The 14,961-nt window shown below is 44.3% G+C and overlaps 1 protein-coding gene across 6 annotated transcripts in view; it reads right to left on the reverse strand.

Annotated features, from left to right (window-relative positions):
* The window catches only part of TBC1D1 (TBC1 domain family member 1), a 226,065-nt gene that overhangs the window by 124,480 nt on the left and 86,624 nt on the right, over positions 1 to 14,961 (reverse strand). The window contains exon 1 of one of the 6 annotated variants that reach the window (XM_043438114.1): positions 9,856 to 9,912. The exons of the other annotated variants lie outside the window; for them this stretch is intronic. Coding sequence (XP_043294049.1) covers positions 9,856 to 9,897 — 42 coding nt within the window. The 5' untranslated portion in view covers positions 9,898 to 9,912. Of the gene's footprint in view, positions 1 to 9,855; positions 9,913 to 14,961 lie in introns of those variants that run through there. 6 annotated transcript variants of the gene reach the window in all.

Here is a 14,961-nt window from a genome sequence, read left to right on the forward strand (position 1 = left end):
ATGAGTAAAGGAGAGCGCCCTGTGCCCAGTACAGGGCTCTGAACCACAGCAACAAGCAGCAGCTGTCTCCCGGAGGCTCTGCTTGTGTCTAGAACGTGGGCAGCCCAGGGGGAGCCTGAGATCAGCATCATGCACCCCATACAGAGGCCAGGCCAGGGCCGCTCCCCACCTGAGCACAGGGTCTCACCTGTTCATCAACTCGGGGCTGTACTTCCGTGTGATGGGTGACAGCCCGGGCTGTGCATAACCAGCCCCGGAGACTGTCTGACAGTCTCACTCTTTGTGCTTAAGGCAAAGTGAATAGAGTCAGTTTATCAGGATCAAGGCAGCTACTGGAAAATACAGGCTTTTCTCTCAAATTCCTCCCCTGCCTCTCCTTCCCCCCTATTCTAAGAGGAAGATAGCATGTGTTTTTCCCTCTGGGATGCATCCTTCGTATGTACCCTCTGTTCTTGGAGTCCCTGCGGCCTCCACCCCAGGCAGCACCAGCCCAAGTGCCACTATGACTAAGACACCGCAGGCGGACAGCTGCTGGGCAGGAGGGACAGAAAAGCGGGACACCTATCCCCTGCCTCTGACTACCTTCCAGGGCCAAGGTCAGGGCCTTCCTCCTGGGTCTGAGCCAGGAGCAAGCTGGCCTGTGGCAGCTTGCCTCAATAGCAAAGGGCCAACCTCCAGAACCAAGCAGCAGCAAGTACTAACTGTCTTTCCACTTTTCAATAATTCAGCCTCCTTCTAAAACACAGCAGCAGAATGTATTCTTTAGTCATCTTTCATTCCCAATAACAAGCTTAATAAATATCCACATAAAAGAAAAATATAGAGAAAGTTAAAATTGCCTATAATCCCAAGCCCAGAAATGTCACAGTCAACATTTTTTTCTTAGCTATGGTTTCTTGCATACACTAAATGGTCATTTCCTTTACTAAAAAAAAAAAAAGAAAGAAAGAAAAAAGGAGGGGTGTGGACCACAGTGTTCTGCATTTATCATCATGGGCATACGGTCAACCCATTCTAGAACCATCTCCCTCCTCCCCATCACAGCATCAATTTCATTCACTGCAAACACTACACAATGGAAATAACAACAACAAAAAATAATAATAATCTCTTCAGGACCCAATTGCAATTACTCTCACACTAGCTGTCATGAACTCTGCCCCATCAGAAGCTATTCTGGCAAACGTGCAATGAGCAGCCCAAACTTTGCATCCACTGCCGAGACCCCTAGTTGTGTCAAGAGCATGAAGTGTTTGTGCACATATGGGGAGAGGCGGGAAGGTAATCAGGAGAGATGAGAATGAACCCAGTATTGCTTTTTAAGTCAGAGAGAAACATTCCATTCAGAGGAAGAAAGAGGAGATAGCATATCTGGGAGCAAAACGGAAACAGAATAACCTTCAAAAAGATAGACAAGGTCAGCCCTAAGACCTGCCCCAGCTGAAGCCATGAATCTACTCCAGTGACAGATCCTGCAGGCAATTCTGGAATGGGAATGCCAAAATAAGCTCCAAACCCTTGCCAGTGCGAGCAAGACATCCAACTTCTTAGAACTCAGCATCCTATGTTGCAGGCTATTTTGAGGAGAAAATTAAACAATGTGAAAGTTGTTAGTGTAGCACCTACCACACATTAGCTTCCAACAAATGCCAACTGTGAGCTTCATGTTTGCCAAGTAATGAAAAGGTCAACTCTCTATTAAAGTAACAGCACCTGCAGGCAATGAGCTTGCTATTATTCCAACTGCCTTTCAGTACAGAACTGGTAATAAATGACAAAAATTTATTCTGTATCAGCTAGCCACAGATAATGCCAATCACATTTTTTGGAAATGTGACCGAATTTCCAAACATCCCATAGGCAAGAGAACTCTCCCCCATCACACCCCACTCCCAACTTGCCAGCAATCCCAAATACCTAAGAATAGCAAAGCTCTGATTCAAATGGAGCTGGGGAAGGACATCCCCTTCTTCCTTCTGCCAGCACTGAGGTGTCATGAGGCCCACAGGAACAGAGTGAAAACCACTGCCTTACAAAACTACTCACCTGCCTGAGTGGCAGGCAGTTTCTGCAGCACATTCAGGACAGCCCTATAAACTTCAGAGGATAAAACACCGAAACGCTTGAATGACAGCTCTGAGAGACCAGAATTATTGTCCATTTTGCTCACTGTTATAGCCTGAAGTGTCCAGGACAGTGCCTGGCACAGAGCAAGTATTCAGTAAGTTTGCTCAATGTATGAGTGACTGCAATTGAAAATGAAAATTTAGTGATTTCAAGGTTTTTAAGTGATAAGAAATATCTCAAGTAGACCTTAGAAGATAAACCTGTAGATCTCCAACACAATGCCCGTGCATAGCATGCATGCAACAGATATTTGCAGAAGGAATGAATGCTGTAAAAATAGCAAACCAGAAACAGAGACTAGACTCTTTTGGATTATAAGATTTTACTAGACAGCTGAGGGCTGCCCCTTTAAGCGCCTAAGCTATTTTTATTTTAACCATTTTTGGATAGGAATCATTTACTGTATTTTTTCCAAAGGCGATAGAGAATGCACTTGAACACTTTCTTTTTTGTGGTGAGCATATATTACAATGACCACACGAGCTACTGAGGCTGTGAAAAGCTCCGTGCTGGCATGGCTTAGGGCAACAGACAAGGTTGTGGGAATGAGAGACTGTATCTCAGCTTTTAATTACGTACCCCACCTTCCCACCAGTCCTCCCAAAACAGATGCTGGCATGCTTTGAAATGCACCCCAGGAACCAAAGCAGAAGCTCCTAAACTCACTGTGCCACAGACCCCCTCTGACAACATCCTACAGACCCTTCTCAGAGAGAGATTTGTAAATGCCATAAAACAGACCACAACACAATACAAAAGAATCACACCAAAAGGGAATTATCCAAATAATTATGATACAGCATTATGTGCTTCTCACCAGACTTAACTTGGTCCAGTGGCAAATCACATAACTACTGTAATTCAAAGTAATGATGAGCGTATTCAGTATTTTTGAAAAATGTGTAACAACTATAATACAACATGAAAATAACTGATTTTAGTAATGTTACTGTCACAGGAGTTGCCAGTGCTAATGGGAGGCGGGAGGGTGAGAACTCATAACTGAAGATGTTAAACTGCAGTTAGAGATTAGTGAAAACAGAGGTGAATTTTTCTTCTGTCTAAGCTCATGAACCTCCCCCGACACCCAACTTCCATCCTCCGATTTCAGGATAAGGATCCTTGGACTAAACGAAGCAGATGGGGTGGGGGATAGGACCAATTAAACATAAGATCACCACCAGCCATCTCTCTTGGGACCATGGTGTGAATATATTGTATATATGAATAATAAAACAAAGCCACTGCACCATTCCAGTGCAAACCTAAGTCTAGATTAAACGGGAAAGCTATACCAGAAGCCATAACCATCCAAGTCTACAAAGGGAAATGACAATGTTAGGATTCAGTCAAGAAGGGAAGCAAAATCTAAAAGGGTTAAAACTCAAGTGTCCATTAGATAGAGTTATGGAATTAATTTCTACATAATGCAAATGCTTCATCAATATAAAAACATTACAACTCTTTTCAAATGTTACAAAGACTCAATTTTAGTTTGATGTGATATACTGCCTAGCTGGTCCTTGATTATGACAATTTAGTCTAATATACAGATGAAAATAATTTTTTACGTCAGCTTCAAGTTATCCCTGCCAATGGGAGAGTAGAAAAATATGACAAAATAAATACTTTTGAATCCTTATTTCAAGAAACTGTCATTTAGACTGCAGCTCACATTTGACACTGCAAGCAAGCAGGGGAGGCTTTACTCTAGAATGTTCTTCCATCAACTCTCTACTAGCGTCTGCTGATTCTTCCAGGCCCAGTTCAATCACCTCCACTCCCACGGGCCTGGCCCCCTGGTATACAGGTCACAGCCCTAACACTCTGGGCAGGGAACAGGGTGCTGTTTGGTTAATTTCTGTGGGCCCTGCAGGCCCGTATCAGCGTTTACTAAACACACAGACTTTAAAGTAAGAGGCAAATGAACAGCTTTGTTCTGTTTCTCACCTTAAGTATAAAATATATAATGTAACCTAATAAACCTCCATTTAAATATGTGCGTGTTCAGTCACTCAGTCACGTCCGACTATTTGGGACCCGAGGGACTGTGGTCCACCAGGCTCCTCTGTCCATGGGATTCTCCAGGCAGGAGCACTGGAGTGAGCGGCCATTGCCTCCTCTAGGGCATCTTCCCAGCCCAGAGACCGAACCCATGTCTCTCGGGTCTCCTGTGCTGGCAGGCAAGTTCTTTACCACTGAGTCCCTTGGGAATCCCCCAATTTAAATATATTTACTTGAAAATACACCAAAGTCAGGCAAGAAAACTGTACAGGTTAAAATGAAAGAAACAAACAACAAAATGACTGTTTTCAAATCTTACCCAACATCTGGTAGAGAAAGAGTGACACCAACATTGTATACAATCACAAACACCATCGAGGGAAAAGCTGAACTTCTGAGACCTTCGCTGGATCGGGTGGTTTAATATCGTACTTATGGAAGCCAACTGTGCTTCACACAGATTCTCTCACTGTATCTTCACACCAACCCTCTGAGGAAAACCCCATTATTTCCATTTTACGGAAGCACAGACTCTTCTGGGTAAGCGCTGGGCACTGGGGCTGTCGATGAAATGTGGTCTAAGTGGGGCCAGAAATGCAGTACTTTTTAGGAAACCAGGAGCTGGAGGCCACGGCAGTTGCAGGGACCTCAGCTCCCTGGGAGGGGACGGGAGGACCAGAGGACAGGAGCCTCCAAGGAATCAGGCCGGTGGGGAGAGTCAGGGAGGGAGCTCTCCCGCCCAGGTCACACCTGGAGAACGAACAGGTGAGGCCAGGCCAGCAGTTTCCAACAGATCGGGGGCTGCTGTGGACAGAATGGGTTTGACGGGCGAAGTAACACAAAGAGGATGGTCCGCAAAAGGATGCTGAAGTGGAAATGCCTTAGTTACCTGCCCTCACCCCCGCGGAGAGGCTCAGTCCCAGAGACCAGGGCCTGGTCACCCCAGGGCCTGGCTCTGCTCCTCACATCAGACTGAGTAAACGAGCCCATTGAAAATGTAGCACCTGAGCAGGAAGAAACGCCAGCTAGGGCGGAGGCAATACAAATGGAGAGAAAAAAATGAGGTAAAATAAAGCACGCTAGGGAAGGTACAAAGGGGAGTGTCAGTAATTCATTGGGTGTGGGAGTTGACTGGCAGGTGGTAGAACCACCCGCAAAAACCAAAAAAAAGAAAAAACCCTGACACTTGAAAAGAAATCAGACTTCATTATTCAGTCATACAGCATCTTCTCAAGGCGACTTTATTTTTGAAGGAAAGTGGGGATGGTGCAGATAGCATGTGCCGCAGCCCAGCGAACACGCTGCCTCCTCACTCGCCCGGTCCATTCTGCCATTCTGAGCCGGAATGCTGACAGGTTTTTTTTTTTTAAAGTATGTATATGTGAAGAGCTGCTATTTCTTCTACTTATTTTCAGCAGAAGAAATGCAATTTTTAAACAGTGCTTATCACCAAAAAAGATCTGTAGGAACTGCCCAAGGTTATCTCTGGGTAGCAGAAATAAGGTGGTTTGTTATTTTTGCTTATCAACATGTTATTGTTCTATATTTACATACACTGCTTTTGCAACTTCAAAAAAAGGTTAACTTTTAAAAGAGTACATTTTTCTTAAACTTTAAGAAAGTTTAAAGGTTACTGTCTAACTTCACTAGATAAAGCCTTCCAGGGGCAAAATTCTTTGGAGGAAAAAAAACTCTTCATTTTAAATATGTGATAGTTATTTTCAATGTAGAATTTTGGCATACATTTCTAAAGCGCCCCCAAATGCTTCACCACAGAACAAAACTTAAGTCATGAGATACGATCTAAAAACTAAACTTTCATATCCATAGGAACTAAAAACAATCAATATTCAAAAGACTGCCTTTTTATATGCATAGGCCATTATTTAAGATAAAAATTCTGGTAATAGAAGAACTGGCCTGTTTAACGATGCTGACAGTTCAAATTTGGGTTTCTATTAGCCCTCTTAATCAGATAGCTGTGCTACTCCCCAGGACTTGCAGTAAAATCAATGTAATTCAAATTATAATGTTTGTGGATACAGTATGGAACCACCTCGACAACATCAATATTAATTTCTGTAAACACAAAATAATTTATAGCATGGGGCTATCCTCTGCATAGCGCCTTTGTTCAACTTACTGAAAGCCAAAAACCCCTGTCCACCCCCGACCTCGGAGACAAAAACCTACGGACGGCAGGCTCTGGTGCACATAAATGTGGGCTGGACCTCGGGCTCTGCGTGTCCTGTGGGCTGGAAGCCTGTGTGCAGCGTGTGACGTGCACACAACACACATGCCTGGCGGCCCAGTCACAGCCCTGTCACCGGCCTCTGTGAGATCCACGGCAGTTTCCCGGAGCACGTTAGAAATTTAAACTTACTAATGCATGACTGCCAGACTCAGCTGCCAGAAGGGGTTCTGGTATGGCTTATAAACATTAATTACAAGCCATATTACTCACAGTTCTTAAATTCTGCACCACATTAGCTCTCATAGCACTGACGGCATTCTTAAACAAAACCTGTCACGTGTGTTCAAGAATTTTGAACTTCATTCAGATGAGTGGTGGAAACAGGACTTTTCTCGCATATCATCTCAGTCCTTTTCTTGAAGTTGACTATACTCACCAAGGGGCCATCCCTTTTCTTTAACCTTGATCAATAGGCACATTAGAACTTTGGCCAATAAAGGATATTAGTTAGAACTGAGCTTATTATATATTTCCCATCTAACATATTTTGTATTTTATGTTTCCCAAGTGTAACAATAACAATACTATTTGCTGGTCCTTGACTTTTCTCAGAAGTTATGTTAGACAACTTCAGCAAATGTTTTAAAAACTCAGACTGTATCCTAGCACAGGCTAGCTCAAAGGTAGAGATAAAGAGCTAATAACACTGAAAGACTGGAAGTGACAAATACACCCCACTGTACATAAAGCAGATAACTAAACAACAAGGGCCTACTGTCAGTCAGAGGAACGGTTTCTCCAGTGGTGATATATGAATGGGAGAGTTGGGCCATAAGAAAGGCTGAGCACTGAAGAACTGACGCTTTGGAACTGTGGTGCTAAAGAAGACTTCTGAGAGTTCCCTGGACCAGTCGATCCTAAAGGAGATCAACCCTGAATTTCACTGGAAGGACTGACACTGAAGCTCCAGCAACAGTCTCTGGCCACCTGATGCAAAGAGCGGACTCACTGGAAAATATCCTGAAGCTGGGAAAGTCTGAATACAAAAGGAAAAAGAGGTGGCAGAGGATGAGATGGTTAGATACCATCACCCCATCACCGGCTCAACAAACATGAATTTGAGCAAACTCCGGGAGCTACTGCAGGACAGAGGAGCCTGGAGTGCTATAGTCCACGCACGGCATTGCAACAAGTCGGACAAGATTTAGCAACTGAACAACCACCAAAGACCTACTGTATATAGCACGGGGAACTCTACTCAATACTCTGTGATGGCCTGCATGGGAAAGGATCTAAATGAGAGTGAATATATGCATAGGCACAACTGATTCACTTTGTAGTACACCTGAAACTAACTCAACATTGTAAATCAACTATACTCAAATAAAAAAAATTTTTTTTAAGCAGAGTTAAGTGGCAAATACTTTCTTCCTCATTTTAGAGATGAAGGAAATCAATCCCAAACATGTACACAAGACAAAAATGAAACAGTGCAAAGCTGCACGTAGAATGAAGTTCTCCAAGTGTCACTTCCTAACCAGCCCCAGCCCTCAGCTAACGTTTCTCCTCCTTCCTAACCCACTGACCCTTCTGGTTTGTGAGAAAGAAAATCGGATCTTGTCCAAGAAACCAACCGTCCCTCCACCGGCAGTTTCCTCAAGACCAGCCGCTCACATGTTACACTGAAGGGAATAAACTGCAGTTCTCTTTAAATCACTTCTAGTTCCAAAATCTTACTATACAAACAAATTGGCTAATTGAATGAAAATAATTTTTTTTTAAATCCCAATATCAGGAATGTGGTGATATGTATAAAATATTTACATAAGTTGAAAAAAACCCTCAACTGGGTAGGTACCCACGGAGTAGATACAGCATGCCAAAAGTTCATGTGAAAAAGATTTAAAGATTTCAGTTGACTGTATGCCCAGGATAAGCCAACAGAACAGCCTGGATAGCAGAAGAAGGAAAAAGGAACAAAAAACCTATGACAATAGGAGAAATGTTATCCTTACATTAAAGGGGCCACGGCCCCACCATCCTTCCCACTCATCAGGCCACACAGCAAGTTTCAGTTTCAGAAGACCTTAAAAGCAGAGGCAATAAGAATGGGAAGGTGCCTGCAAATCCATGAATAGAGACTGGGGGACCAAGCCATGAGCTTGCAGCTCAGGCAGAAAGACAGAATATATGCCACTACCTTAGCAAGTAGGTCGAAGGGAAAAAACAAGGGCTTCCCGGTGAGACAGTGAGAGAGAGTTCTGCTCAAGTGTAGAAGGGTAGGGGCATCTTGGGACGCTGAGTCTCCTGGAAGGGATGGGAGCACGGCTTCAGGGCTCAGAGCCTAGGGCCGCCTTGCAGACAGGCAGCAGGACCACCTACCCCAGGCACCCCCAAAGCAGCACTTCCCCCAGCTCGAATCGGACAGAGTAGTTCCTCCTCCCGCCTGCACCCCACCAGGCTCCTCTACTGACTGCAGCTTCACGAGCCCAGACATTTTACAGTCAGGAACATTCCTAGAGAACCAACACTGAGACCAAGGCTGACAAGAGATAAAGGCGCAGATGTGCCAGCCAGGAGCTGCTGCTGGGAATGTGTTCAAGGCTTCCTTGTTTCTCTCGTGCCAAGAGGACAGCTAATATGTGCTGAGACGCTTCCCAGCCTGACCTGCCATAGATTGACTCCATGATAAAGGACAAGCATTCCACCTACCAAGCAGGAACTACAGTCTCTGAATCCAAAAGACATTTTCATATGTGGGATTTCATCTTGGTTTACAAAGAGGAGAAAAACAAGCCCTACGGGGAGGAAAAAGGTGAAGAAATTTTTTTGATGTGATCCCCTCCTTTAGACTAGTACAGTCTAAAGACTAGAACAGTAAAAGACACCTCCATTTCGGGCATCTCAGAGAAAACTATTGGGTTCTGCTTTCCTCTCTACTCTCTCTCCAGGAACCTCACCCACTCCCCCAAGGAGAACAAAGATAATTTAGCATACACCTTAACTCTGAACTCTTTCCTAAACTTGACTCAACTTTTTTTTTTTTTTAGTGAAACAAGTTTGACTCAAATTTCTAATCACCTCTCTGAGAATCGCCCAGACGTGAGCACACTGACCTTTAAACATCCAAATCAAGCTCATTCTCTTTGCCCTAAAACAGGTCTCTCTCAGATCCCTGTTTCCCAACTGCCTTCCGGGCAACTGGTTTGAAAACCTGGAAAGTGCCTTCTACTCTCCTCTCCTTCTCCGGTTTTCAGTAAGCCATCAGGGTACAGTCTCTCTCACCAGGAACCTCAAGCACTGGTCTAGGCCTATACTTAACTCAGACCACAGCAAGACCCGCATCGTCGCCCCAGCCCCGCCTCTGGCTTCTGCCAGCACTGCCCTCCACACTCTCCACCGGCAGCCTCTCGCCAACGTCTCCCATAACCCTAACCACCCACCCCGACCCGCAGAGCCTCCACACCGGGGCATGAACGCCCCAACGGGCCAACCTCGGCGGGCAGGGCGGGTCAGAGCTCCACTCACACACAGCCCTGGCTTCTTCTGCTCTCTCCGAAGTCCACCTCCATGCCTTTGCTCGCTCGAGCTGCTGCTTCCATCCAAACACTCCAGCTCACCCCCTGGATGGGACTCTCAGACCACTCATTTCAAAATCTGCTCATTTTCTCAGGAAACGAAGCCCCAGGGGCCTGGAATGACAGGCATCCGGTCACAGGCTGGGCTAGACAGAGCTGACCTCTCCCTTCAGGGCTTTTTTCCTAGACCACACCAAGTCCCCATGACTTGCTTTTAAAAAAAGATAAAATAAATACTTTGGCTTGAAATGTCTTCATTAGAATAAACTTCTAAGCTCACCAAATTAAAAAAAAAAAAAAAGCACAGTGCCCACATTTCCAGTAACTTGGGGATTTCCCTTAAAAGACTCACAGGCCCCACTGGCTGCACTTTCCAGTTTAACCACTAAGACTGTGGATGTGAAGGCCCTGGCGCCCAGCCTGGGGTCTGCCCCATGGGCCTGAGAGCAGGCTCACCCTGCCCCTACAGACAGGAGCCAGCTGTACCCTACAGCCTCTGTTTATTCAATCAGGGTTAAAGCCAAAAACATTCTTAGATCTACAGAGCCCTGAAAACCAGCTGAGAGAGGTGCTCCAGGACACTGCAGGCTTTCATAACACCTACATCCAGACCACATCTCTGGCTCCTTTTGAGAGGAACAATATTTAAGATGTGTACAACTGGTTCTGACTATGCCTGCTGATTAAAGTCAACAGTGAGCCTGCCAAGTAGGATTTACCGCATTTCGAAAATTATGACCTCCGTGGACCAGAAGGCTACTCAGGTGTTGAGAGCCCCACCACCAGCCCACTTGATTGTGAGACTTCCGTGCACAGACCACTGCACCCACCCGCCCGCCCTCCCCTCTGAGAGCCAGGAATTACATCTTTCTCATCCTGGCATCTGTGTCCCAAGTGCCAGGTTCAGAGAAGACACACCATCAGTGTGTGCTGGATTTCTTGGCCAAGAATGTCTGGAAATACCACAGGACTCCCCGAATAGTGTGGTAACTGCAAAATAATACAGAATCGTAGGCTTTGGTGGTCTAGCACAGTGACCTCTTGCTCTGGGGGAAGAAACCCAGAGATTACATCTCAAGTAGTCTAAGCACTATAGAACTGGTCAAATCACACCCTGGTACAATGCTCTTTCAGTTTCACTAAAACTGGGTGATACGCCTTCACTGAGACTCCAGAGAATTTGACATTCTCATGTACTCCCTTCAATCCTTTCCAAATGCAGAACAGTACTATGGCTATTTTTAGAACTAAAAGAGGGTTCTGACCATACCAAAAGCACTAGCAAACTTCATGCTCATTACACGATTCATTTAGTAATAATCAAAACACAAAGGGCCACGAGCTCATTACTCATAAGCAGATTTTTCGTTTGTGCTTCTGAAGTCACATTATACAAAGCTCTAATATTTCAAATCTGGAAACTTACATGTGTAAGAAAGCAAAAACCCTGACACAATAGAGACCATCATAATAGACCTGTGTAAAATGTCTCTAAGCAAATATTGTCTCAAAGATCTTAGGATTTATTTTCACCTAGTGACTGATTTCCTCTGGGTCCACCCTGTGAAAAGGACTTCCGCAAAATACCATTTGGCTGATTCTTAACTGCCTACAATTATGAATTCTGCTAAACAAATAAACTTCCTTCCCATTTTTAAAGTTTTTCCAAAATTGGAGAATCGACATCTCTGGGGGGCACACTATTTTCTGAATTTGAAACAGCACTGGCAGTGAAGGAATTCTTCACAGTATTTTGAGACAAGAAAAGGACTTCAGAAAGGATGGCACAGCTGCTCCCTACCTCTATTTTAGGGAAGCGGAAGTCAAGGCACAGTTGTCCCCCTGGGTCAGGTCACAGAGGTGGCTGGTGGCGGAGGCCAGTCTAATTCTCTCTGTCCTGTTATTCCCCTATTGGAGCTAAATGACTTGTAGCCTGAAAAGCATTATGATCCTGTTCTGCACAAGTGAATCAGGACTTATGTTTAATTCATGTGGAATGTGATAAAACAACAGGGAAAAAAACCCTGATACCAAGGTGAGTACCCAGTGATGCAAAGAGCTATGGTCTGAGTCAGAAAACCTTGTTTTAATCTCAGCTGTCACTTCAGAGAAACCACCTCATCTCTGGAGGACCCAATGTTTTCATCTTTCAGAAAAGGGAACGGAACTAATAAGCAACTGTGAAGGTCATCCCCATCTCTAAATGCAATGAAGAAGATGATGGTGATGGCTCACACTCATTAAGTGCCTGATCTGAGCCAGACATTGTTCTAAGTCTCTTATGTGGGTAAATCCTCAACAGCCTGGAAGATGGCTCTTAGCCCCATTTAGAAGATGAACACATTTGTGCTTTAAGAGAACTGATGTGTCCAAGGTGGCACCTCCAGTGGGAACAGATGGAGAGGAGATCCATCCAGGCCAGTGAGTCCAGAGGCCCTCTCTTCCTAAGCAGAGGTAGACAGTCTAAGATAACTGCCCTGACTTGCAGTAACAAGAGCTATTTCAAACTGAGAACCATCGAGATCATTCAACACGATGTCCTATGAGACCAAAGGTCAAGGCCCAGGGAAGTACAACTTCGCTGTGTGAGTCAAATTCAGTGGAAACATATGACTCCATCCACCCCACTGCCTGGACAAGCCCACTCTAAAGAGTGCTCGACAGTTTACACGCACTCACCTCGTCTCATGTGACACCCAAACAGAACTGCTCGGCTGGCAGCTGAGCAGAGGTTACCATTCCCATGGCAATGAGCCAAGGTTAGAGAGCAACACCGGCGAACCTGGGCCTCCGAGCCACACCTTCAGCTTCCTGTCTGGTGTCCTGTCGCTGGCTGGAGGAGATGCCACTACGGCAGGAAGCTCCGGAATAATTCTTAACATAAAGAGCACTTTCCAGTAATCTCAATAGCTGTGACAAGCTGCCTAACTTCTCTGAATTCGGTTTCTTCATACACTTTTCCCGACAAGGAGGGAGGAAGGAATAATCCCACTACTTCCAGGATTCCCTGGAAGCTGACGACTTCCCAACACAATAGCAGCACTTATTAACTGCTCAGAAGTGTGATCATCTCTTCCTTCCTATGGCTGCATTAACGCTGTAAGTCTACCCTGCAAGTGATGCTTCTCTGAGAAAACTCACTCTTACTGAAGGAGCAGAGCTATAGCACACACACCTGCCTCATCTACCACAGGACGCCCTCTTGGTAACGGGAGCCCAGGACTGGGAGATACGTCACCTCACTGGACTTTGGCAACTGCCGCTCTTTTCAAATAATCAGAACCTGGTTTCTTCCTGTACAAAGTTCAGACAACTGGTCAAGCCTCCCAGGCTCTTGAACATCTATGACAATGACACCCTTTCATACGTTACAGAATCTCCATCCACCTCAACAGACTACTTAGTTTAAGCCTCTTTTCTTTGCCTATTTCCTTGCAGGCCCCTTGATCTACTCTGAAACGCACATGCGTACACTCAGGGGGCTAAGTAAAATATTCTCAAAGACAATCTACTGATAGACATGCATACTTTTGATTTTAGGAAAATAATTTAGAGAGAAAGTACAAACAAATCAGCAGGACATTAACAAAGTGTACAAAAATCCCAGGGATCTGGGACCTTGAGTTTTAAGTTCTACCACAACAAGATATGTGATCTTGTTCAAATAAAGTCACCTTGTTCAAATGAAGCCCTGGGTCTCAGTTTCTTCATGGAGAAAAGAGAAAATGGAATTACATTCCAGTATAACCAGAATGACCACCATACCACAATTATCAATAGGTGTGTCCGTGCGCTAGGGCATGCTGGGATGAAAGAAGAGAGTCACTCTTAATTCTGAATCTCCTGGTATCTGGGTAATTTACTTAATGGGACCGGTCTTCCTTAAGGTTAAAAAAAAAAATCACTGGTCTCAAAAGCAAAGCAGAGTTAAGACAGCAGCCCTGAAAAATGCTAAAATATGCTGGAAAACTACCAAGAGTATATCCTGGCTTTTTTCATAATCCATCACATCAATGACCTACAACTCAATCATGTTTCCTTAAAGACTTAGTTCAGACATCCTCGCCTCTAAAGTCCGCTGACTCCCTGTGCGTATCTGCATTATCACACTAAATTCAACCATCTTCACAGGCATCCTCTCACTGATAAACTGCAAGCTGCTCAAAGGCTAAGCCTGTGTCCTACCCTCCTCTGGATCCACGGCACCTACCACCACGCGTTCACAAAACCCATGAACTTAAACTACAAACTCAACCACATTTTAACTAGTTTACATTTGCAGACAGTCTTCATAATTTCTTATGCAAACTTGGACATTCCATTTTAAAATAGGACCCATAGAAAAGAGATAAATACAGACAAATACGAAACACATTATTAATTTTACAGGTGAAAAAGGCTCAGCCCAGCCCAGAGTGAACAAGGCCTGTGAGTCTAATTCCATCGCAACATGTGATAGACAAAAAATACTCTGCAGAAGTACCAAAGCGCATGATAACGAAGGAAATTTTTTTCATCACATTTTTCTTATAAATCTAACAAAGCAGAGTAGACTGCTAATTCATCAATCTTTCAAAAGCAAATACAGAGGTAACAGAAATAAATAACAGAAAGGTACTTAAGTCTAGAGACACAAATAGAACCAAATAAAATTTCTGTTTGCTTTTCTATAACTTTCATAAATGTTCCTGAATACCAATGTATTATTGTGAAATAAAATTCAAAAAGACTATTATTTCTACTCCTTAAAAGTTATCAAAAGAAAGGAAGGGTTCCACATCATTTATCAACAGGGAAATGCAAATGAAAGCAACAAAGAGATACTATTACACATCTATTCGAAAGGCTGCAATCTGGAACACTGACAACACTAAATACTGACGAGGATGTGGAGTAAAAGGAACTCTCACTCACTGCTAGTGGGAATGCAAAATGGGATGGCCACTCTGGAGAACAGTTTGGCAGCTTCTCAGAAAACTAAACTTACTCTCACCATATGATCCCACACTCCTTCTCCCTGATGTTTTCCCCAAAAAAGCTGAAAGCGTATGTCCATAC

This window comes from Cervus canadensis, chromosome 19 (assembly GCF_019320065.1).
Source record: "Cervus canadensis isolate Bull #8, Minnesota chromosome 19, ASM1932006v1, whole genome shotgun sequence".
Lineage (NCBI taxonomy): Eukaryota > Metazoa > Chordata > Mammalia > Artiodactyla > Cervidae > Cervus > Cervus canadensis.